At 50.2% G+C, this 24,741-nt stretch overlaps 1 protein-coding gene across 1 annotated transcript; it reads left to right on the top strand.

Moving 5' to 3' along the window:
- The first annotated feature begins 1,702 nt into the window (after positions 1–1,702).
- On the top strand, positions 1,703–24,665 carry LOC307085828 (integrin beta-1-like). The gene is made up of 16 exons (XM_079750704.1): positions 1,703–1,966; positions 11,852–11,918; positions 12,470–12,555; positions 13,200–13,416; positions 15,278–15,448; positions 15,972–16,210; positions 16,489–16,644; positions 17,293–17,388; positions 17,924–18,013; positions 19,194–19,334; positions 19,533–19,732; positions 19,865–20,103; positions 20,262–20,484; positions 20,923–21,155; positions 21,746–21,912; positions 23,323–24,665. Exons 2-16 carry the CDS (start codon positions 11,852–11,854, stop codon positions 23,386–23,388), a joined length of 2,391 nt encoding a protein of 796 aa, XP_079606830.1. The 5' UTR covers positions 1,703–1,966; the 3' UTR covers positions 23,389–24,665.
- Positions 24,666–24,741: the final 76 nt, after the last annotated feature.

Here is a 24,741-nt window from a genome sequence, read left to right as displayed (position 1 = left end):
AGTCCATTTATCAGAAAAAATAGAAATAATATATCTCTGTCGGTACAGTAAGGATGTTAGTAGAATCAAGTTCTAAGCACTAAGAATCGCTAGGTTAACCCATTCCCCGTATACAACAGATAGCTAGGATAAGATGCTACACAATGCTTAGTACTAAGGATAGCTAGGATAAGATGCTATATTGCTAAGTACTACATTTAGCTAGTATAAGATGCTACACAATGCTAAGTACAACACAAACCACACAGGACACAGAAGACACCATCCAGTACAGTACATGGTGAACTTGGACCGTGTTGTGGCACCAGCCGGCCGCTAGGGGGAAGCACACTGCTCTGTTCAACACGAGGCGGATACTGAAAGTGGTGGTAGAGGTTGAGGTTAGTGTTTGGGATTGAGAAGGTCGGGCCCAGGGCGAGGTTTCTGCGGTTTGGTTTCTGGTGTTGCTTCTGCAGTCAACTGACATAACGACTGCAATCAGAGGAGAATAATGTTGATCTATCGTTCAGCATCCACAGTCTTCAAAATCAAACATTATAAATATGTAATTAGTTTATGATCCTCCAACTCTTCTCATGCAATAGCTTAGCTCCTGCTCACCTCGAAATAAATATGAAGTAAAAATTTAAGAAATATCACACTCGAGGCCGCAGTGTTGTCCCTCTAGATCAGCGCTGCTGTGATTCCGCAGGCCGAGTGCCGGAGGCAATCACAGCAGCGCTTACATAAATTTAATAAGCATGCAATACGAATAAGAAAAAGCATAATTATTAAAGTATTTGTATTGTTTTATTATGTTGGCAAGCAAGAAGTAGAATAAATGGGATAATCAGTCTTATTAAAAGGGTTTGTGCAACCAACCGCACAACAGGACATGATTGCGGCTCTTGTCGCACTCGTCTCTTTCTGCCAAGGACATGCGCGTAAAGCGGGAGTGACGTAGAGTGACGTAAACTGATAATCCATCTATGATATTAATTAAAAACATTTATCTGTCAATCCTATGACGGCCAGCAGGTGGCGACCCTGTGTGAGCACCGCGTTCTGTGGGTGCACTGCCCACCAGGTACTACGGTGGTTTGAACGGCCTTGGAATTTAAGGAGAGCGACATCTACCTCTTCTACGGTAAGGGTCATGGATGTGAAGCAAGACGGTAGAGAAAGTTAATAAGAGATTATAGTCTCACCCCCTCTCCCTCCCGGTTTTACCCTCTCTCCCTTGTGTGTATGTGTGTGTGTGTATGTGTGTGTGTGTGTGTGTATGTGTGTGTGTGTGTGTGGGGGTGTGTCTCACTGTCCCTCTGCCTGGTCTCGCCTTGTCTTCTCTTTCTCTGCTAATTCTCCTGCCCCCCCCCCCCTCTCTCTCTCTCTCTTTAGTGACTTATCATTAGTAAACCAGTAGGTATGGCCGGAAGTTTGCTAGATTTTTATGATTCATAAATACATATCATAAAACTGATAAGGACAACGGCTCCATTGCGTAAAACGCACAATATTGAATTATCTGGATTGATACTTTGCAATACAACTTCTATGCTATTGTATATGCATTGTGTGAGCGTGTGTGCGTGTGTGCGTGTGTGTGTGTGTGTGTGTGTGTGTGTGTCCATACATTCTGATGAGCCTTTGGATTGAAGGTGAACTTCCGGCGTGGGCGGTGCTACTTGGTGACGTCATTGATTCGGGAGGTGGAGTAAAAAAAGGGGAATCGCCCGAATCTGTAGCAGCGTGTCGGGCGGACTCGGTCCACTAATAAATCTGACCATCACGAGTAAACTGGGTTTTTCCATTCCTTTTTTCGGTGACCGTTCTTTGTTCAATACCGTTCCTAATTTGGGGTGGATCCGGTCTCTTTAAACCCGGGTTAGGAGCGGACCCGCGGGCTTGGTCCTGGGTTCAGACCTCGTTCGTCTACATTCGTGAGGAGGATCCTCCGAGACCTCCGGGCCGTCACCTGGAACACACGGTGAGTACCCGCTCCGGTACACCTGGTCGGGTTATGGCCTCAGGCCACAAAGGAAGGAGGAACGCGGACTCGGGTTCAGGACTCGGGTCCGGGACTCCGGGTCCGGGACTCCGGGTCTCTGCATCTCTGCGGCTGCTCTTTATCGGAGATCTTCTAGAAGATCAACGGAGAAACGGGATTATTTTCGTGTCTCGAAACGGATGATTGAGATTTGTGTGTAACTTCGCTCCTCTGCGTGTTTCCCCTGAGAAAGTAGGCCTTGAGGCAGCGTTTATAGCCAGGGAGGAGGAGGAGGCCGGGAGGACATAACAGGAGAACATGGATGGGGGGGGGGGGGCGGTCGTAGCGATCGGTAGCGATCGGTATAACTACTTAAATGGAAGTGAAACTAAATGCTAAAACAGCATATCATCATCAGCGGTAGGATCTCAGTTTTTTTGGGCTCTAACTTTAGTTATCGATTCAAACTTCTCTTCCACATTAACGTTTGGTGGTGAACTTTCAGGTTAACGTTCAGCTGAGCTATGTGAGTTTCCCACCAGAACAAAGCCCAGCTGTGATGGTCCCAGACCCCTGTGTGACCCCCCCCCCTCCATCCGGCCCCCATTGGGTCCACTGTAAACAGCGGTCGCCCCGGCCCTAGGGGCAGGGTGGGCGGGTTAACCCCAGCCCTGAGCCTCTTGTCGATCCGTCGCCACAACAACCACCCGCTAATCAGCGGTGTGAGGAGCATCAAGAGCGGGCAGGTCTGTATCAGCCCGACCTGCTGCCGGTTAACCCGCGCCTCGGGCCACCTTTATACGCCTGTGTGTGTGTTTAAATCAGTGTGTGTTTGGGATCAACGCGACGCCTGATAGCACGGTGAACTTTGAGGGCTGTAGTCGACACTGGACGGTTTAGGGGATGGAAGATACTCCGTCATCTCCCATCCTCGCTGCTCATTAGACGACGGGACACCTCCACTTTGAAGATCTCCGGAATCTCACAGATGACATGGTTGTTGTAGCCAAACAAGGCCTCCTAATTGTAGTTCGTGTGTGTTGAGGGGGTGGTGTGTTGATGTCAGGGGACTGAGTCACTTCCCCGTAGTAACAGTAACCGTGTTCTGGTGTTTCAACACCCGGCTAACACCGATGCTCCATGAGCCATCAGCCCCCCCCCCCCCCCCCCTCTTTTCCCTCTCTCAGTGTCCCAGAGATGAATCACAGATGAAGGATTGGTTCGGACTCGCTGTAGCCCATCTGGGACAAGCAGCTCTAACCAGTCTCTCCCTGGCCCACTGAGAATCAGCACAACTTAACTCGGCTCCAGATGGACTACTAGCTGCATAGCTATAGAAACCTGGCTAAAACTAGCCTAGCTGTAACCTGTTTAAAACTAGCCTACCTTTAACCTGGCCATATCCAGCATATCACTAACGGCAATAACAACCTAGCAGAAGCCTGGCTAGTACCAGCCTAGCTAGAACAAGGCTAGCTAGAACCATCCTAGCAGTTACTTAACAAGAACTATCCCGAGCTAACTAGTCTTGATTTTAATAAGCCTAGATGTAACACAGCCTTAATTATCCTAGCCTTAACGTAGCTGCATCAGAGATGGTTTGATCATCGCTGATTGCCATGTTGGGAACGAATTTGGCAAAGGAATGGAAGGGGCAGCAGGATGTTTGTATACCTTGTATGAACGTGTACGGGCTGGTATCCTGTCAAGGAAGAGAAGCTAGTTCTTCACCCCCGTACAAACGCTGAAGCAGTCCCTCAGTTCAGTATCGATGTCCAAGAAAGCGTCTGTATAGAGAGGACAGAAACCAGTGCGTGGTTTTTCCACGTCGGCGGTGTGGGAGATGGATGGTGCTGCTAGTGGAGGAATGGGTTATCTCATCGCCGGGGGAGAAAAATACTCTCCTCTCTCCCTTTCACTCACTCCTCCAACCTTCAGTCTCGTCCAGGCGACTGTCTGACTATGGAAGATGGAATCCAAGTAAAGAAGTCGGCCTCAAAGTTAAATACTAGCTATAGCCGTCAGCATCAGAGTTTAAGAGAAAACTATAGATATGAGTTTAAAAAGTAGCTATAGAAGATATCAGAGTTTTAAAGCTAACTTCATATGTCCGTATCTGAGTTTTAAAGTGAGCAACAGAAGTCTTGCATCAAAGTTCAAAGTCATGCTCAGCAGTACCAGCGTCATGGTTCTTAAAGTGTACCATGTCCTTCTTCGTCCATCCACAGCCATGCAGGGACAACGGGCGCCAGACCAGGGGTCAAAGGTCAATGGGTGTGGTCGGCTTAGCACAGGGGGTGGAGCAGGTTGACTTTAACCGGAAGGTTGCTAGTTTGATCCCCGGCTCCTCCTAGCTGAGTGTCAAGGTGTCCCTGAGCAAGGCGCCTCACCCTAACTGCTCCCGACGAGCTGACTGACGCCTTGCGTGGTTGACTCTGCCGTCGGTGTGTGAATGTGTGTTTTAACCGTTGTTAAGCCGCTTTGGTTAAAAGCGTCTGCTTAATGTAAATGTAAATTATTGGGTGGAGTTGGGTAGTGTTGTTGATTTCAAAGAGTCTAACCTTGTTGACATGAAGGGCATTGAAAGATAAAAAGAATTACAACCCTGGGCCTGTTTTAACTTTTCCCTTCTCTTATAGCACGTGTAACTGGGAACGAGCAGCCTGCTACCTAATTCAAAATAGCAAATATCAGATGCCTCACACATGTTGTGGATGTTGCCATGGCAGCAGAAGTGGTATAGCCACCACAACATTGAACTTTAGACTATAGAACCCAGAGACAAACTTCCTCTTTCCCCTTCCTTCTGTCGGTCTGAGCTGCAGCCGTCTTCCATGCACACCACACACCGACTTACCCCGACAACGCCGTTGTTAGGAGGTGTAGGCCACGTCCCAGGCCATACTAGACCAGCAGAGGGGTGAGTGGGTCGTCTGACGTAGGTCTCCGTTCGTGGGCGGGCCTGGGTGCAGCAGGGGAAGGCGTTGCGTTGGAACCTGCTTCCCTTATCTCCACGTGGATCCTGGGGGTGCGATAACAGAATGAGTTGAAGCACACTAAAGATATCCTGTCTGTGTCGGAAGTTTGGTACAAGTTAGGTACTTTACATTAAAGTCAGGATGTTTAGCGGATGGGCTTTATCCAATGCGACCAACATGCTGCACAGCCTGGTTCAACAAAAGCACTGCAGAGTTTCAGTTTACATGCATGTTCTTAATGTTATTGGTAATTTTGTCGTCCCGTAATGATCAATTATGACCTGCAGACCCCCTGACCCCGTCAGTAAAGCATGGTTGATTACAAGCTGACTTAGCTTCATCTCAGGATCTGAATCAGTTCCGTCAGACTTCAGAATGTTCACACATAAATGGAATTAGAATGACGGTATCGTTGACGTGCAATTAAGGTTTTGTCATCCGTAACAGAGGAAGTTGACAGACAAAGTAAGGGAGTTTTTCCTGTATCTACCCGTCCTAAATCACTTTGGTTTAAAGCATAGTCTGTAAACAAATCGGTACTGCTCATTAATACTTCGCCATGCTAACAGTGTAGCGGTGCATGTAAATGGGATGCATGAATCAGTCAATGGTAAAGAGAGATGAACGTGAACTTCCTGACGGTCAGCAGGCTGTGATACAAGGGGCAGCAGCAGTAAGAGGCAGTAAGCGTTCGCAGCAGGCTATGATAGGAAAGGCAGCAGCAGTGCTGCGGGCCGGTCTGTATGACCTCCCTGTTCCCTGCTGGACCGCCGCTGCCGCCGCACCGGAACAATGTGGCACCCAGACGCAGCCTGAGAACCAACAGGGGGGCCATTATTCTGGCATGAGGACTCCCAGGGGGCCACGAGGGGGAGGGAGGGAGAGGCATGGACATAGCTTTGGTTCTCTTAGGAATGTGGCTCTGGGTCGCGACCCAAGCGTGTGTCACCAGATTTACATTTCAGGGTCGCTGATAAAACAAGAACTCCGGATCCACTGGGAGTGATCAGAATCCCTCCCAGTTGATCGTTGTTTGTGTTGACGCCCCGGTGGGGGTCGTGGTGAGGAGCCCGGCCTCCACCAATCATGAGCCAGCACGGTGACTAGCGCCCCGCAGCCATTGGCTGTCGAGCGCAATGATATCACACCTGATGGAATGTAACCAGACACATCGGGGGAGCCCCTGAGCAGTGTGTTTTGGTGGGGGTTCACCCCAGCAGCTGTCTGTCTGTCTGGGCTCTTGATAAACCTCTTCCTCGCAGACGTTCAAGCTCTGCTGCGAATCCATTTCTCGCCTCGACAGCAAAGGATTCTGAGGCTCCCAGGAGCAGCAGCTGGTCTTACCTTCAGGACGGGAGGTCCTGTGAAAGGGCCGTCTTACTACAACCTGAACAAAAACATCATAAATGCATTTATAGAGACCTGGCCATGGACACAAATATTATTTTTTAACTATTTCATGCAGTTAGAAAGCAATCGTACATTTTATATACAAGCTTCAGGCGTTTTGTAAAACGACTAGAGGTTGTGTTTCCGTAAGATATTTAATGGTAATTGCACACTATTTATTGGCAACTAGGCATGTTGGCATGCTTACATGCATGTCGGTTTATTGGCATGCTATCATGCGTGTTGCTTTATTAGCATGTATGCTAACATTGATGCGTGTTGGCATGCGTACCTGACCTATTATAATGCTAGCGCCTTAGGCATGTTGATACCATGTCCTGAGGCATCCATGTGTGCTGGATCTGCTGACCGCTACATGCTAGCAGCGAGCTCCACCTGAGAGACCTGAAGGTGTTGTGGGCAGAGGGCTGTGGGTGAAGGTGTTGACCGTGGTCTATTAAAGACGGCCGAACAGCGGACCGCAGGGAATATTTCCCAGCTGGGGGCGATCTGACCGAGATTGGCCGAGGCCTTCTGTTTACAACGGAGCGCCAGGAAGGAGGATGAGCCGTCATCATTCCAGAGCCCGCTGTCTCCTGGGCCACACCATACAAAGACATGGCTGGAGCTGGAGCCGCTCTCTGGAGCTGCTCTCTGGAGCCGCTCGCTGGGCCTCCAAACACCCACCTCACCCCTTTGTCACCCTGATGACATCACAGCTCTGGGACGCTGGGCGATAGAGGAGAGAAGAAGATAGGTGAGAGGGGGGGGGGAAGGAAGAGGAGATGAGATGTGACTGGGAGGTCGCAGCACAGATCTAGTGAAGAAAGATTTAATGGGAGAGCGTTCTCTCTCTCTCTCTCTCTCTCTCTCTCTCTCTCTCTCTCTCTCTCTCTCTCTCTCTCTCTCTCTCTCTCTCTCTCTCTCTCTCTCTCTCTCTCGTGCTTGTGTGTTTCCTGCAGCTGATTGATCGCCCCTCCTCCTCCCTCATCTGGACTGAGGTCAGCACTCAGCTCCTCGGGTTCCAACAGACTTAGTCCAGAATCGTCAGACTCTGAGGTTCCGAATTCCTCCACTCTGACGTCTGAGATGACTTTTAATGTCGCCCTCTCTGTCGGCCTCTGAATTTAGAGCGAGCTCGCCAACAATCCATCCCTTAGGATGTGAGGAACCACAATGACATCATCTCTTTGATCGCCCCCCCCTACCCCCACCCTGTCTGCCATCTTGTCTGTCATCTTCCACAATAACAATCAATCATACTTTATGGAGCGTGAAAAACCATAGCAACAGAAAGGAACATAAAAGAAGGTTTAAAACAACGATAATGAAAGCATAGAATCACCGTTAAGAGGCAAACTAACCAAAGACACGGCAAAGTCCTGATGAGAGGAACGCTGGACTCAAACGTAAACGGTTTGAACACGAGGTTAACCTGCACTATGAGGTTAAACCTGCACTATGTATTTTTTCTACTGCAGCTACTTACTCTGTATGAATCTATAAGGGGAACCTCTGCGATGAACTCACATCTGTCCCCCCCCCCCCCCACACACACACACACACAGGGGTAGCAGACACAGTTGCCCAAAGGAATGTTTGGGGCGGGGCCACAACTAGAGAGACCCCCCTTCTTTAACAAGTTTACAAGTCTTTGTTGGGGTCAGTTATCTGGTGACCTAGCCTCTTGGCTGTGGGTCTGTAGGTCTCTGAGAGTCGTGCTGCTGTACCACTTTAACGTCACAACCTTTCCCGGTTGTTATTTTAATCAAATGTCGGAGAGCAATTTTATTTTACCTGCGTTTCCATTTAAGCGTCCTTTTTGTCTGGTGTTTGTTTAACTTTTCTGAGACGAGTGTGATTCAAACACTCTGCAGCAGATGGATCGACAAATGCAGGCAGATCCCTGCTGGCTGCAACATGTCTCTAAATGAGATTAGAGAAATTATCAGATGTCCTGGGAGGAATTGATCTTGTTCGAGTCTGCATTCAACACCGCAAGAACCGAAGAGGAAAATGCAAAAATGGAATAAAAGGATAAATGCATACACAAAAGTATGTATGTTAGTAAAAGTATTCAGTGTGGCTTTGGTTGGTAGTTCTGGTCTGGCTGGCGGAGGAGATCCTGCTCTCTGTGGTCTTCTCTCCTGAGCTCTTCTCTCTCCGTGAGGTCCTCATAAGTCCTCGTAGACGTCTGATTCGTGTCTCTGGAGGTCCAGACGAGAGGAGGCTAGTTGGAGTCAGAGGGCTATTAGTGGCGGCCTCGCAGGATGCAGCGGTTTTTCACAAGCCTGTAACCTCTGACCCCCGCCGGGAGCTGGAATGTGGCGGGAGATTTGTTTCGGTAGGGGAAAGCTGGCGTTCAACCACGCCGACCAGCCGACGACTTTGGGAGGAAGTGAGAGAGGATAGCCGTTCTTCACCGCTAGACATGTACTAACTGTTGAACTCTGACACTGTGATGTGGCACCAAATGTGGCTATGGTTCTATGTTCCTGTGGTCCTATTAGGGGTGTAACGGTAGACAAAAGTCGCGGTTCGGTACGTACCTCGGTTTTTAAGTCACGGTACGGTTTATAGTTAAGTTTTTTTAAAACTGCTTGTTTGTCAACAACGGATAATGGCGGTACATCAGCAGCAATGAAAACACCAATAGACTTGGTTATGGCATTTGCATTTGCAATGACTCCAACTATTCGACTATTCGACGATCGTTGCCCGCTATGTATGCCGGTACACCTCTGTAACCGCTCCGAAGTGCCTGTACCGTGACGGTTCGGTACAAATACGTCTACCGTTACACCCCTAGGTCCTATGTACCTATTCTATGAACCTGTGGTTCCATCTTCCTGTGGTTATATTTACCTGTAGTTATATGTACCTATGGTCCTATCTCCAATGGTCACGTGGTCTATGGTGTTATGTCAGAACAACCAGTCACTTGTTTTCCTTTTCTCATTAGAATAGGTGGCTTGTTACATTTCAACCAATAATAGCACCGCTGATGTTCTGTTTTACTTTGGCAGTAGCCAATAAGCAGTAGATATGCTGACTATCTGCATCTGCGATTGGACAGACAACGTCAGCTCTGGCCTTTTGAACCAATCAGGCCAGAGCGATGAGAGAGGGGTTGGTGAGATGGAGAGGGAGAGGGAGAATGAGAATGAAAAGCCGGATTTGAGGGCTTGCAGCTAGAGGAAGTGTGTCACGGTGGAAGCATCACTGCCTGTAGAGGCAAGAGAGGACCTGCCCAAATATGGACAGACACACACACAGCCCTACCTACCTTTTGTGTTACTGAATCTGAACTATAGCCTTGAATAGGTTCCCAGGGGCGATAGCAGACATAATGCGGGGTGCTAGGTTAGCTTCAGCCTAGCGGTGGTAGGAAGCACAGAACCCTTCACCATGCACTACTCCACTGAAAGGCGGCCTATCATTCAGAACCCCCAGCACAAAACTGAGGAGAAGGCCTCCCCTCCCCTAGCCCTCTCTGCAGACACACCTGGCCCAGCGAGGTTATCTGCTGTGTTGTTTAGCTTCGAGACACGATGGCCACGCCCCTTATCTGGAAACCAGTCACCACTTACCGTCTTCCCCCCCCTCCCCCTCCCTTAGCGGGGAACTCCCCCCTGCTGGCTGTAGACTGGAGCAGCCCCCCCCCCCCCCCCCCCCCCCCCCCTGCTCCAGACCACTAAGAGCTGCCTTATTAGGAGAACACAGCGCTGCTTCTCCCCCAAACAGCGGGAGGCACAAGTAGTCCCAAGATGGAACTAATCAGGAGCAGCAGGCTGTAGGGTTTAGAACCCTCCGCCCCCCGGAGGGGGAGGGCTCTGGGTCCGGGTTTAGAACACACCACCCCCAGGAGGGGGAGGGCTCTGGGTCCGGGTTTAGAACCCACAGCCCCCAAGAGGAGGAGGGCTCTGGGTCCGGGTTTAGAACCCACAGCCCCCAGGAGGGGGAGGGCTCTGGGTCCGGGTTTAGAACCCACAGCCCCCCGGAGGGGGAGGGCTCTCGGTCCGGGTTTAGAACCCACCGCCCCCAGGAGGGGGAGGGCTCTGGTTCCGGGTTTAGAACCCACAGCCCCCCGGAGGGGGAGGGCTCTGGGTCCGGGTTTAGAACCCACCGCCCCCAGGAGGGGGAGGGCTCTGGGTCCGGGTTTAGAACCCACAGCCCCCCGGAGGGGGAGGGCTCTGGGTCCGGGTTTAGAACCCACAGCCCCCCGGAGGGGGAGGGCTCTCGGTCCGGGTTTAGAACCCACCGCCCCCAGGAGGGGGAGGGCTCTGGGTCCGGGTTTAGAACCCACAGCCCCCAGGAGGGGGAGGGCTCTGGGTCCGGGTTTAGAACCCACAGCCCCCCAGAGGGGGAGGGCTCTGGGTCCGGGTTTAGAACCCACCGCCCCCAGGAGGGGGAGGGCTCTGGGTCCGGGTTTAGAACCCACAGCCCCCCAGAGGGGGAGGGCTCTGGGTCCGGGTTTAGAACCCACCGCCCCCAGGAGGGGGAGGGCTCTGGGTCCGGGTTTAGAACCCACCGCCCCCAGGAGGGGGAGGGCTCTGGGTCCGGGGAGCTGGTCTCTGGACTAGAGGGAGGGGGGGCTGTGTTGTTTCATAGGAGGTAAGATGTCCATGTGAGATATGTACAATATAAATCTATCATTTAGCATATCAATCTGAATATTCATTAATATTTCTTATGCAGATTTATTTGAATAACTTTTATTGTTCTAATGTTTTTATTATAAATGTTGATTGTTTTAGTATCATTCCATCAATAATATTCCACCATCCAAAGTGTGTTTTTAAAGTAGCTTTTGCCTATGGTCTGCTATTAGGTGTACCATACAGTATTTAGCTACTTTGCTTGGTACATTATGTTAGGTTCATCTGTTTGTCTGGGGCTGGATGTGTGCGTTCAGGTTTTGTGGTAAACACTAAAGGGTGTTTGTGTCTGAGTGTTCTGTAGCTGCAGTAAGGGCAGCCCACTGCTAAGCTAACACGCTAACTCTCCTTGTATGACATGTATGATGGGTGAGGCGGTTCAGGGTGTGCCTTGCTCCAGGGTTGGTAGAGCTGAACTCTAGCCATACTGGGGTGGGGATGAGGAGATGATGAAATACTTGTGGGTCGTTTTGTTTTGGCCTAGTCCGCAGAAAGACTGGCTTTGTGTTGCGTACATTAACTTGTTGTGGGAAATTCTCCTCAGTGCTGCATAAAGCATTTGCAATCAGGCACACACTCGCACGCAAAAACACACACGCACAAACACACGCACAAACACACACACACCAGTGCACACACACCAGCGCACATACACCAGCGCACACACACCAGCGCACCAATACCAGTGCACACACACCAGCGCACACACATTTTTGCATTTTAAGAAAGATTATACTTCCTTTTTTAATGTGGCTTGTGATTGTCTCATACTAAAATGGTGTATTTCTTTATATTGATGTGTATCTCGTGGTAATATGTTATTCCTGTGTTAACAATGTGTAATTCTAATGTTCCTACAGATGGATTTCCGGCTACTCTGCGTGGGGGCGGTGCTGATGTTGTTTGGGGGCAGCTGGGCCCAGCAAGGTAAGGATCCATCATCTGGTCACCATAGAGATGGTGACCTTCTTATCAGCGTACATGTCACTGACCGCCTCCTGTTTTCTGGGGTTTGTTAAACACCAGAATGTTGTCCTAGCGATTAAACGTTGAGTTTCAGAATGCTGTTTCTTCATCGTCTCTCTTCTCTCTCTGCGTTGCGGCAGCATCTGTTTCTCCAGGATGTCATGATCATGTCATGCTCCTCCAAAGTCCCGAGCAATGACTTCACCGACTTCTTTTGAAACCACAGATCGTATTGAGAGTGTTTTCCACTGGGAGTGCTGTGTGTGTGTTGGTGGGTTTGGGTCTGGTGCGTTTGCGTCCGGTGTGTCTGTGGGGTTTGGGTCTGGTGTGTCTGTGGGGTTTGGGTCCTGTGTGTCTGCGGGGTTTGGGTCCTGTGTGTGTTTGTTTTGGTCTGGTGTGTCTCTGTGGGGTTTGGGTCTGGTGGGTTTGTGTCTGGGTCTAGGTCTGGTGTGTATGTTGGTTGGTCCGTTACCGGAGGCTAAGTGCCTTGTGTTGTGGCTTGTGTGTTGCAGAGGGCAGTGAATGCCTCAAGGCCAACGCCCAGTCCTGTGGAGAGTGCATCCAGGTTGCCGAGACGTGTGGCTGGTGCACCGACGAGGTAAGTCCCCTTTACCGGTCCGTACTGGCCTGTCCCCTCTTATACTGAAATATACTGGTCTGTACTGGCCTATCCCCTATTACACTTGTTTATTCTTGTCTGTACTGGCCTATCCCCTCTTATGCTGGTCTATAATAGTCTGTATTGGAATATACTGGTCTGGTATATAGTTAACCTTTTCCTCCATTATTCTATATCCAGTGCACTATGGGATGTCTAGAGCTAATGATCCAGGGTTTCCCATGACCCCATGACCCCACATCCCTTCCCATTGACACTGGTCTGAGCGGTGGGAAGAAACTCTAGAGACCTCTCTGTAGTCTCCTCCTCTCTAACTCTGTTCTACACAGTGATTCTACATCATTTAGCCCTCACTAGGGCTTAGTAGTTTAAAAATCGAGAGCTTAAGAGTCGTTTCCCGTGACCCCAGATGCATATGGGGTACCCCAGGTCAGGTCCTGAGCCCTAGGAAACTTCCTGAGCCCTAGACCGGATCCTGAGCCTCAGGTCCTGAGACCCAGGCCGGGAAATACTAAATCCCACCGTTGCTCCTCAACTATCTGTCAATCAGCCGGTGAACTGTCATGTGACTTCACTAAGTTTTAATCTTCTCACGACAGTCGTCTCCTCCTCTCCCTCCTCAGAACTTCCTGAGAGATGGCGAGTCCAAGACGGTGCGCTGTGATGACATGGGGTCCCTGAGCGCCAAGAAGTGCGTGAAGATTGAGAACCCGCGCGGGACCATCACCATCAACAAGAACAAGGATGTGACGAACCGCAAGAAGGACCAGGCGGACAAGCTGAAGCCCGAGCAGATCACCCAGATCCAGCCTCAGAAGCTCACGCTCACCCTGCGCTCCGGTGAGGCGCCTCCCAGGTTTAGACAGTACAGAGATGGGTCCTTACATAGGGGTTAGACAGTACAGAGACAGGTCCTTACATAGGGGTTAGACAGTACAGAGACGGGTCCTTACATAGGGGTTAGACAGTACAGAGACAGGTCCTTACATAGGGGTTAGACAGTACAGAGACGGGTCCTTACATAGGGGTTAGACAGTACAGAGACGGGTCCTTACATAGGGGTTAGACAGTACAGAGACAGGTCCTTACATAGGGAGTAGACAGTACAGAGACAGGTCCTTACATAGGGGTTAGACAGTACAGAGACAGGTCCTTACATAGGGAGTAGACAGTACAGAGAAGGGTCCTTACATAGGGGTTAGACAGTACAGAGACGGGTCCTTACATAGGGGTTAGACAGTACAGAGACGGGTCCTTACATAGGGGTTAGACAGTACAGAGACAGGTCCTTACATAGGGGTTAGACAGTACAGAGACGGGTCCTTACATAGGGGTTAGACAGTACAGAGACGGGTCCTTACATAGGGGTTAGACAGTACAGAGACGGGTCCTTACATAGGGGTTAGACAGTACAGAGACAGGTCCTTACATAGGGGTTAGACAGTACAGAGACAGGTCCTTACATAGGGGTTAGACAGTACAGAGACAGGTCCTTACATAGGGGTTAGACAGTACAGAGACGGGTCCTTACATAGGGGTTAGACAGTACAGAGACGGGTCCTTACATAGGGGTTAGACAGTACAGAGACGGGTCCTTACATAGGGGTTAGACAGTACAGAGACGGGTCCTTATATAGGGGTTAGACAGTACAGAGACGGGTCCTTACATAGGGGTTAGACAGTACAGAGACACAAACTTACATAGGGGTTAGACAGTACAGAGACAGGTCCTTACATAGGGAGTAGACAGTACAGAGACAGGTCATTAAGGAGCAGGTAGGGGTTAGACAGTACAGAGACAGGTCCTTACATAGGGGTTAGACAGTACAGAGACAGGTCCTTACATAGGGAGTAGACAGTACAGAGACAGGTCATTAAGGAGCAGGTAGGGGTTAGACAGTACAGAGACAGGTCATTAAGGAGCAGGTAGGGGTTAGACAGTACAGAGACAGGTCCTTACATAGGGGTTAGACAGTACAGAGACGGGTCATTAAGGAGCAGGTAGGGGTTAGGCAGTACAGAGAGAGGTCCATACATAGGGGTTAGACAGTACAGAGATGGTCTGTACGTAGGGGTTAAACGGTACAGAGACAGGTCATTAAAGGGGACATATCATACCACCAGGTGTGAGTGTGATTAGCCATTACAAACCGTTTTCAAAATGTGCAGCATTGTGACGTCACAGGTGGGCGTGTCCATCTAGATGTGTGACGGATAGATGGACACGCCAACCTGTGATGTCACAATGCTGCACATTTTCAAACCTGCTTGTAATGGCTAATCACACTCACACCTGGTGGTATGAGATGTCCCCTTTAAGAAGCAGGTAGGGGTTATACAGTCAAGGTCTGATTATGTTCACGCAACGCAAGGGGGTTACGGACCCCTTGCGTCCTTGCGGACCACTTACGTCCTTGCGGACCCTCCTTGCGTCCACCGCAAGGGCCTGACATGCGCCTCCCAGAAATTGTAACCTTCCGTCGAGGCGACACAGAAGCAAGGGCTGTGATTGGTCCGCTTACTATAACCCGACGCAGAACCATAAAGGTTTGCGACTGCGTCGCAGCGTCTGCGTCGCAGCGTCTGCGTCGCAGCGTCTGCATGGTCATTGCGTGGCGTGAATCTGGAACCATAATCAGCCCTTTAGTGTGTTATTTGAGCCCCTTCCTCAACTCTTTGTCCTTCCCTCTCCGTCCACCAGGGGAGCCCCAGACCTTCAACCTCAAGTTCAAGCGTGCGGAGGACTACCCCATCGACCTGTACTACCTGATGGACCTGTCCTTCTCCATGAAGGACGATCTGGAGAACGTCAAGAACCTGGGCACCGACCTTATGAAGGAGATGCAGAAGATCACCTCCGACTTCAGGATCGGTATGGAGATATCCCACTGGAACGATTAACCTCCACCTCCTCCCTCTAACCTCCACCTCCTCCTCCACTACCTCCTCTCCAACCTCCTCTCTCTTTAACCTCTCTAACCTCCACCACCTCCTCTCTCTCACACCTCCTCCTCCACCACCTCCTCTCTCTCACCACCTCCTCCTCCACCACCTCCTCTCTCTCACCACCTCCTCCTCCACCACCTCCTCTCTAACCTCCTCTCTCTCACCACCACCTCCTCTCTAACCTCCACCTCCTCTCTAACCTCCTCTGTCTTTAACCTCCTCCACCTCCTCTCTAACCTCCTCTCTCTCACCACCACCTCCTCTCTAACCTCCACCTCCTCTCTAACCTCCTCTCTCTTTAACCTCCTCCACCTCCTCTCTAACCTCCACCTCCTCTCTCTTTAACCTTCTCCACCTCCTCCTTGACCTCCACAACCTCTCTCTCACCACCTCCTCTCTAACCTCCATCTCCTCTCTCTGACCTCCACCTCCTCCTCCTTTGCCTGCAGGCTTCGGCTCCTTTGTGGAGAAGACGGTGATGCCCTACATCAGCACCACCCCGGCCCGCCTCGCCAATCCGTGCACCAGCAACTACAACTGCACCAGCCCTTTCAGCTACAAGAACGTCCTGAGCCTCACGGACCGCGGGCACCAGTTCAACCAGCTGGTCAGCCAGCAGCAGATCTCCGGCAACCTGGACTCCCCCGAGGGGGGCTTCGACGCCATCATGCAGGTGGCCGTCTGTGAGGTGAGGAGGAAGAGGGGGGAGAGGGGAGGGAGGCTTCGATGCCATCAGTACAGGGTTAGACAGTCCCTAGCTCCTCCAGGAGAAGGTCTTACAGTACAGGGTTAGACAGTCTCTAGCTCCTCCAGGAGAAGGTCTTACAGTACAGGGTTAGACAGTCCCTAGCTCCTCCAGGAGAAGGTCTTACAGTACAGGGTTAGACAGTCCCTAGCTCCTCCAGGAGAAGGTCTTACAGTACAAGGTTAGACAGTCTTTTCCCCTGACCACCGGTCTGTCCTCAGGAGAAGATCGGCTGGAGAAACGTGACCCGTCTGCTGGTGTTCTCCACCGACGCCGGCTTCCACTTCGCCGGAGACGGCAAGCTGGGCGGCATCGTGCTACCCAACGACGGCAGGTGTCACCTGGAGAACAACATGTACACCATGAGCCACTACTACGTGAGTTCATTCAATACAACATGTACACCATGAGCCACTACTACGTGAGTTCATTCAATACAACATGTACACCATGAGCCACTACTACGTGAGTTCAGTCAATACAACATGTACACCATGAGCCACTACTACGTGAGTTCACACAACATGTACACCATGAGCCACTACTACGTGAGTTCGGTCAACACGCAGCTACACCATGAGCCACGATGCTCTGAGCATACGGGGGTTTATTAATGTAGCGCTCCTCCAGACTGTGTAGCCCATAGAGGCCGTCGCCAGAGTTACGACCTCTTCTCCATAACTGTTAAGCCACAATTCATAGTGACGGACGGCCTGCTACATCTCTCCTGCTGTGGTTCATTCCTGATGGACGAGTTTCGGAGGCGGTTCATATATGTTAACAACGCATCGTCTTCAATTATAAAGGTCACCAGATGTCGTCAGTCAATCATTGGCTTTTGGCGTAATGCACTCAGAACCCCACTCAGAACCATTAGCACCAGCATGGATCCCACTGGCTCCACTGGTCCTCTGGTGGCTGTGGGCACTAGAAGCAGAGCAGGACCCTGAGTTAGTATACCAGGTCTTCCTGGTCTGGACCTTGTCTGAGGCCGTGTCCGGGGGCTCACCTCTGTCTCCCCTCAGGACTACCCCTCCATCGCCCACCTGGTGCAGAAGCTCAGCGACCACAACATCCAGACCATCTTCGCCGTTACCGAAGAGTTCCAGCCCGTCTACAAGGTCCGTTCAATCAACCTTTATCGACACCGCTGCGTCTCAGTAACACTGTGAAGACAGACCGCAGGACAGACTTAGACGCTACTAGATTTTACAGGCCCACACCATATTAGTGATTGTTGTTTTAGTGGTAATGCATCAAAGGATACTTGATGTACTTATTGAATGTTGTATGTCCTGGCACTTAAAAACAGTACTGTAGCATCTAATCCTAGCTATCTTTAGTACTTGGCATTGTGTAGCATCTTATCCTAGCTATCTTTAGTACTGAGCATTGTTTAGCATCTTGTTGTGTATCTCTGTTGTGTACAGGGAATGGGTTAACCTAGTGATTGTTAGTGCTTGGCACTTGGTTCTATGAACATTCTTACTGTACCGACAGCGATATATATATTTTTTCTATTTCTTCTGACATTTGTAGTTATTGTAAGTCACTTTGGATAAAAGCGTCTGGCAAATGCCCTAAATGTAAATGCTGTCCATAGGTTTAGGAGTGATTAATGTTTGAATGTGTGTCTAATGTGTGTTTGTGTTCCAGGAGCTGAAGAATCTGATTCCTAAGTCAGCCGTGGGGACTCTGTCCTCCAACTCCTCCAACGTCATCAAGCTCATCATTGACGCCTACAACGTGAGTTACTACATTACTACTGCCTAGTTAATACAGTACTACTGCCTAGTTACTGCAATACTACCACTAGGGTTACTCAGTACTACAGTACATCAATAACAACATAAGTTACTACAGTACTACTGCCTAGTTAATACAGTACTACTGCCTAGTTACTGCAATACTACCACTAGGGTTACTCAGTACTACAGTACATCAATAACAACATAAGTTACTACAGTACTACTGCCTAGTTCCTACAGTACTACTGCCTAGTTACTGCAATACTACCACTAGGATTACTCAGTACTACAGTACATCAATAACAACATAAGTTACTACAGTACTACTGCCTAGTTCATACAGTACTACTGCCTAGTTACTGCAATACTACCATTAGGATTACTCAGTACTACAGTACATAAATAACAACATAAGTTACTACAGTACTACTGCCTAGTTACTGCAATACTACCACTAGGGTTACTCAGTACTACAGTACTACCACTAGGGTTACGATACTACCACTAGGGTTACTCAGTACTACAGTACATCAATAACAACATAAGTTACTACAGTACTACTGCCTAGTTAATACAGTACTACTGCCTAGTTACTGCAATACTACCACTAGGGTTACTCAGTACTACAGTACATCAATAACAACATAAGTTACTACAGTACTACTGCCTAGTTCATACAGTACTACTGCCTAGTTACTGCAATACTACCACTAGGATTACTCAGTACTACAGTACATAAATAACAACATAAGTTACTACAGTACTACTGCCTAGTTACTGCAATACTACCACTAGGGTTACTCAGTACTACAGTACTACCACTAGGGTTACGATACTACCACTAGGGTTACTCAGTACTACAGTATATCACCTACAACATAAGTTACTCTACAGTACTTCTACCTAGTCAAGTTACTAAGTACTACCTAGTTACTAAATACTACAAAACTATAGTACTACTGCTAGGGTACTGAATACTGAAAATGCATACGAGTTACGACACAAGGGACAATGATATGTCCTACAAACCCTCAGTACACATCCTCTCAGGACCACCTCAAAACAGAGAACCAATCAAGGTTACTAAAGATTACCTCTGTCTCTCTGTGTCTCTCTGTCTATCTGTCTTTCTGTCTCCCTCTGTCCGCCCCTCTCCCCCTCTCCCCTCCCTCCCCCAGTCGCTGTCCTCGGAGGTGATCCTGGAGAACAGTCGTGTCCCAGAGGGCGTGTCCATCAGCTACAAGTCCGTCTGTAAGAACGGCGTGACGGGGACCGGCGAGGGCGGAAGGAAGTGCTCAAACATCTCCATCGGAGACGAGGTACGAGCTACACCACCCGACGAACTACACCAAGATACCACACCCGACAAACTACACTTAGATACACCACCCGACAAACCACACTCAGATACCCCACCCGACAGACTACACCCAGGTACACCACTTAACCAACTTCACCCAGATACACCACCTGACAAACTACACCCTATACCCTATACTCCCCCCCCCCCCCCCCAGGTCTCGTTCCAGATCTCGGTGGAATCCACAAAGTGCCCGTCCCGCAGCTCGGAGACCATCAAGATTAAGCCGCTGGGTTTCACCGAGGAGGTGGAGGTGGTGCTCAGCTTCATCTGCGAGTGCGAGTGCTCCAAGGCCGGAGTCCCCAACAGCAAGGACTGCCACAAAGGCAACGGCACCCTGGAGTGTGGAGCCTGCAAGTACGTCGGGTGGTACCCTGAGCTAGCGGCTAGCACGCTGCTAGCCTATGCACTGCTATCATCCACCTGTATTGTAGCAGTGCGTTTAAACGCAAGCATCCTAAACGAGTTTCCCCCCCCGCCCCGCTGCAGGTGTAATGCAGGGCGTATCGGCGGAAAGTGCGAGTGCAGCAAGGACGAGCTTCGCACGGAGGACCTGGACGCCAACTGCCGCAAGGACAACGGGACGGACATCTGCTCCAACAACGGGGAGTGTGTGTGTGGGACCTGCGAGTGCAAGACGCGGGAGAACCCCGCCGAGATCTACAGCGGGAAACACTGCGAGTGCGACAACTTCAACTGCGACCGCTCCACCAACAAGCTCTGCGGAGGTGAGGACAGTGCGGGTGGAGTCAATGTTATGGGCGGAGATACGTGGGTGGATACAGATAGCTGGATGAATGGAGGTGGATGGCTGGGTAAATCTGGGTGGATCGACGAATGTGTGATTAACGTTGTCGTGCTAACGCTCGTGCTAACCCTCCCCCAGGCCACGGTCACTGTGAGTGCCGGGTGTGCGTGTGCGAGGCCAACTACACGGGCAGCGCGTGTGACTGCTCCCTGGACACCTCCACCTGCCTGGCCAAGAACGGGCAGATCTGCAACGGCCGCGGCACCTGTGAGTGCGGCGCGTGCAAGTGCACCAACCCCAAGTTCCAGGGCTCCACCTGCGAGATCTGCCCCACCTGCCCGGGCGTATGCGCCGAACACAAGTAAGTCTGATGGTACGCTAGTGGTAGCTACATGCTAGTGGCAGCGGCACGCTAGTGGCATCGGCAATACCAAGAAGATGGGTTATACCTTTAAGTACAGAACTAAGACTATGAGAGTAAAGTTTAAAGCTGTGAGGTAAATAGTGCTTGTTAATAGTTAATGGTACCATTATTGCAGGGACATGCTAGTGGTAGCGACACGTAGTAGCTACATTCTAATGCTGTCTACATGCTAGTAGTAGTGATCTGCGGCTAGTTGTAGCTACATGCTAGCAGTAGTGACATTATAATGGTATCTACAATCTAGGAGTAGTAATTCGCTAGTTGCAGCTACATGCTAGGAGTAGCAACTTGCTATAACATGCTATACGTCCTGTAGCCTACGTTGTATACACCGTCACCATGGTAACCCCCCCCCCCCCCCTCCCCCCCCGACAGGGACTGTGTGCAGTGCCGGGCGTTTGGTGGCGAAGGGGACAAGCATGCGTGCGAGCAGAACTGCGGCTACCTGACGCTGATGAAGGTGCCGCGGCGCGACGACCTGCCTCAGCCCACAGACCAGAGCTTCCCGCTCACACACTGCAAGGAGCGCGACGCCAACGACTGCTGGTTCTACTACACCTTCGCCGTGCGCAACGACACGCCCGAGGCCTACGTGGTGGAGGAGCTGGGTAGGTGGCCTTCGGCTGTGATTGGACGGCTCTGCGCGCAAGGGCGTGGCCAGGGGGCATAGGGTGGCACTTAGCCACGCCCTCAAAGCAAACGGGCCAAGGTCAACACAGACCAAGACATGTCATCAGTATCTACTTTTAGCACCTCACAACTACTAGCATGTTACTACTGTTACTACTAGCCTGGACATGCCCCCTGTCCACAGGAAGTCTGGTGGTTGGGGAGTAGACTAGTTTGGACACGCCCCCTGTCCACAGGAAGTAGACTAGCCTGGACACGCCCCCTGTCCACGGGAAGTCTGGTGGTTGGGGAGTAGACTAGTTTGGACACGCCCCCTGTCCACAGGAAGTAGACTAGACTGGACACGCCCCCTGTCCACGGGAAGTCTGGTGGTTGGGGAGAAGACTAGTTTGGACACGCCCCCTGTCCACAGGAAGTAGACTAGCCTGGACACGCTCCCTGTCCACGGGAAGTCTTTGTGGTGAAAGGTTCAGGAGGGAATTGAACCAAACAATGTTTATGAACTTTAATAAACATGATATAATGGGGATAACTTTGGTGTTGTCCTCGGGAAACTCCCCCCCCACAGAGTGTCCGGCCGGCCCTGACATCATCCCCATCGTGGTGGGCGTGGTCGCAGGCATTGTCCTGATTGGCTTAGCCCTGCTGCTCATCTGGAAGCTGCTCATGATCATCCACGACCGCCGCGAGTTCGCCAAGTTCGAGAAGGAGAAGATGAACGCCAAGTGGGACACGGTGAGTGCTGCGGCCTCACGTCGCCCCCGGCAACCAAGGCTAGGCTACGCTAACCAGGGCTAATGGTAGCCAAGGGTGTGTTTCCTGTGAGGAATAAGGGAAGTTCAAACTCAACACCAAGAGCATCGCTTATCTCGGCTCAAGTTAGCTTAGGGAAGATTGGTCAGTTAAGCTTAGTAAGGTTATCTTAGTTGGGTTAGCTAAATTGGGTTAGCTAAATTGGGTTAGTTAGGCTCGCTAGGCTAGATTAGATTAGATTAGAATTTTGTGTGGTTGATTAACTCCTGCCAACAGGGGAGCTTATGTTCAGCGCTCTGCTCTCACTGCTGCCACCTAGCTGGTCACACTGCAGTACTGCACGCCCATAAAAGGCAATAACAGAGAGGGGGAAGGACCTTCCAATGCAGTGGTGGAGAGAAACCAGCGGATTAACTCAGAGGGCCGTGAATAAAGCTTTTGTGGGTTTGGAAAGAAGGGAGTGAAGAAGAGGCCAACTGACATCACTCGAGACGGATATGAGCAGCGATCAACAGAAGTTTAGCTGCTTCTTAACCTTGACGGGGGCAGTTGGACCAGTGAGGAGAAAATGGCCACCGCTGGTTGACAGTTTCAGTTTGAACCGTTGATCAAACTCAACATGATCCTAGGAACAACTAATCACCGATAAAGATATCAGCAAACAATAGTTGTGGGGGTTGTGTGTGTGCTGTGATTGAGAGTGTGTGTGTGTCTGTGTGTGTGTGTGTGGGGGGGGAGGGGGGGCGGGATTAATCCTAGACAACGCTAGGTGTCTCAGACATGTGTTCTAAACAAGGCCCCAGCGTCCTTCAGAACCAAACCGCCGCCGGCCAGATCACCTCAGGGGAAGGAGAACAATTCAGTCTGTCTCAGCTACAGGCCTCTTCATCCACCTGGTGGCCATCTTGTCTCCAAGCTCTAGCGGGCTAGGGGCTAGAGTTAAGAGCCAAGACGGACACTAGGGGATTGAGGCACATACAGAGCCATGAGAGATGAAGCCATTATTACTGTACAACAAAATATCATTACCCTTTTCTGGCTGGGAAATTTCAGTTCTGGAAATGTTTGCGACCCTAACCCGTAGTCATGGGTTAGTGGCCCCCTGGCTACGAGGTCTGCTGCCATACACGGGGCCATGACCCTCCAGAATGGCTGATGTACCATTGAATATCTATCGTTATTAAGTGAGAAGTCTCCTGTTCCCCGTGTCTGTTCTAGACCTACAGGCTGGGAGGACTGGGTAAAACCATCGTTGTACTTACTGTAGTGATGTAGGACTCACATCTCTCTCTCTTGCTCTCTCTCTCTCCCTCTCCTCTCTCTCTCTCTCTCTCTCTCTCTCTCTCTCTCTCTCTCTCTCTCTCTCTCTCTCTCTCTCTCTCTCTCTCTCAGGGCGAGAACCCCATTTACAAGAGCGCCGTGACAACCGTGGTCAATCCAAAGTACGAGGGCAAGTGATGGGCCGGTCCTGCCGTTATGACGACACTGTATGCAAATGAGCGTGTTTGTGAGGGGGGGTATGGAGGTGGGGGCAAGCTTTTAAAATAGTTTTTATGTCACTGTTGTTTTGCCACTATTACATTTTACTAATGTGTCTTATCCTATGCATCGCTTGGAAATGTGTACAGTCTGTATAATATGTTTCTTTTCTTTTTTTAATTGATTTCGTTCCCTGTGGAACTTGAGCGTTCTCCCCAGGACCAGTAAGTCCTCATCGAACCATCACTTAACCCGACGGCACGATAACATTGTACAGAGTCTTCATAGCATGTTACGGTTCTTAATTCTGGTGACATGTAATTCTACCAAGTAGCCGTGGCAGGTTATCTTACCATGTCGTCACGCAATGTTATCGTACGTTTCCGATCGCGGCGCGGCCAAACTTCTCCAGGTGTCGGTCAAAGGCCTCGCCCAGATCGCCCGTCTACACGTCCATGGTTCCATGGTGCCGCGGTTAAATCCGACAAAACAAAACCGAATCGTCGACTGGATCAGCCCCCTGAGATGATTCTATGTCGGTACTGAGCTCACCATGACGACGCCTCGTTATCGGAGAGGTCCACTCGAAACGCAGCAATGTAGCACGGGGGCGAGGCGGTCAGTCGGGGTGCGCCGTCTAAAGCCATAATCAAGCGGACATGGTTCATGTTAGAAGTGTCTACATTAAAGGTGTGTTTCTTAGCGACAGCCTCCTTCCAAACAATCAGTTGGTCACGCGGCGTTCTGGGGGGCGGCAGGCCGTGGCCCGGGGTGGGGGGGGGGGGCCGTGTTACTGTCTAGCTCTGGGTTTTCCTTGTTTAATTTAAAAAGACAACTCAGGTCCCTGATTCTTCACAGCAATGCCAAATGATACACAATCACACGAAATCACGAGAAATCAGCCTCATCGTCAGATGTTTGGAGAATGTTTTTGCGTGCAGGTGCTGACTGCGTGGAGGTCTCCAGCCTCGGCCTCTCAGCTTGATTTATCTTTTTATGTTTGTTTAAAATGTGATCCATGTTATTCTCTGGTGCCTAGATCAAATGTTCTTTTTTTTTTAATCTAAAGTGGGGATCCCATTTCAAAAACCCTTTTTAAAGATCAGTGTTGAGAGGGCAGTCTCCGTTAGTAAACTAGAATATCCAAGTACAAAATATCAGACTTTTTAAGTGCCTTTTTATAACTCATTCATATTTGCAATTTTTTTTCTGATATTTATTAAATAAAGACCCAAAACGATTGACCCACAAACGAACATTGAGAGTTGTGTCGTTATTTTTGTGTGTGTTAATAAATGATTATATTGTATGGTGCTGTTCACAGGATGAGGT

This window comes from Pollachius pollachius, assembly GCF_949987615.1.
Source record: "Pollachius pollachius genome assembly, chromosome: 14".
In the NCBI taxonomy this organism is placed as follows: Eukaryota; Metazoa; Chordata; class Actinopteri; order Gadiformes; family Gadidae; genus Pollachius; species Pollachius pollachius.
The sequence above is the reverse complement of the archived record's forward strand: the minus strand, read 5'-3'. Positions and strand labels throughout refer to the sequence as shown.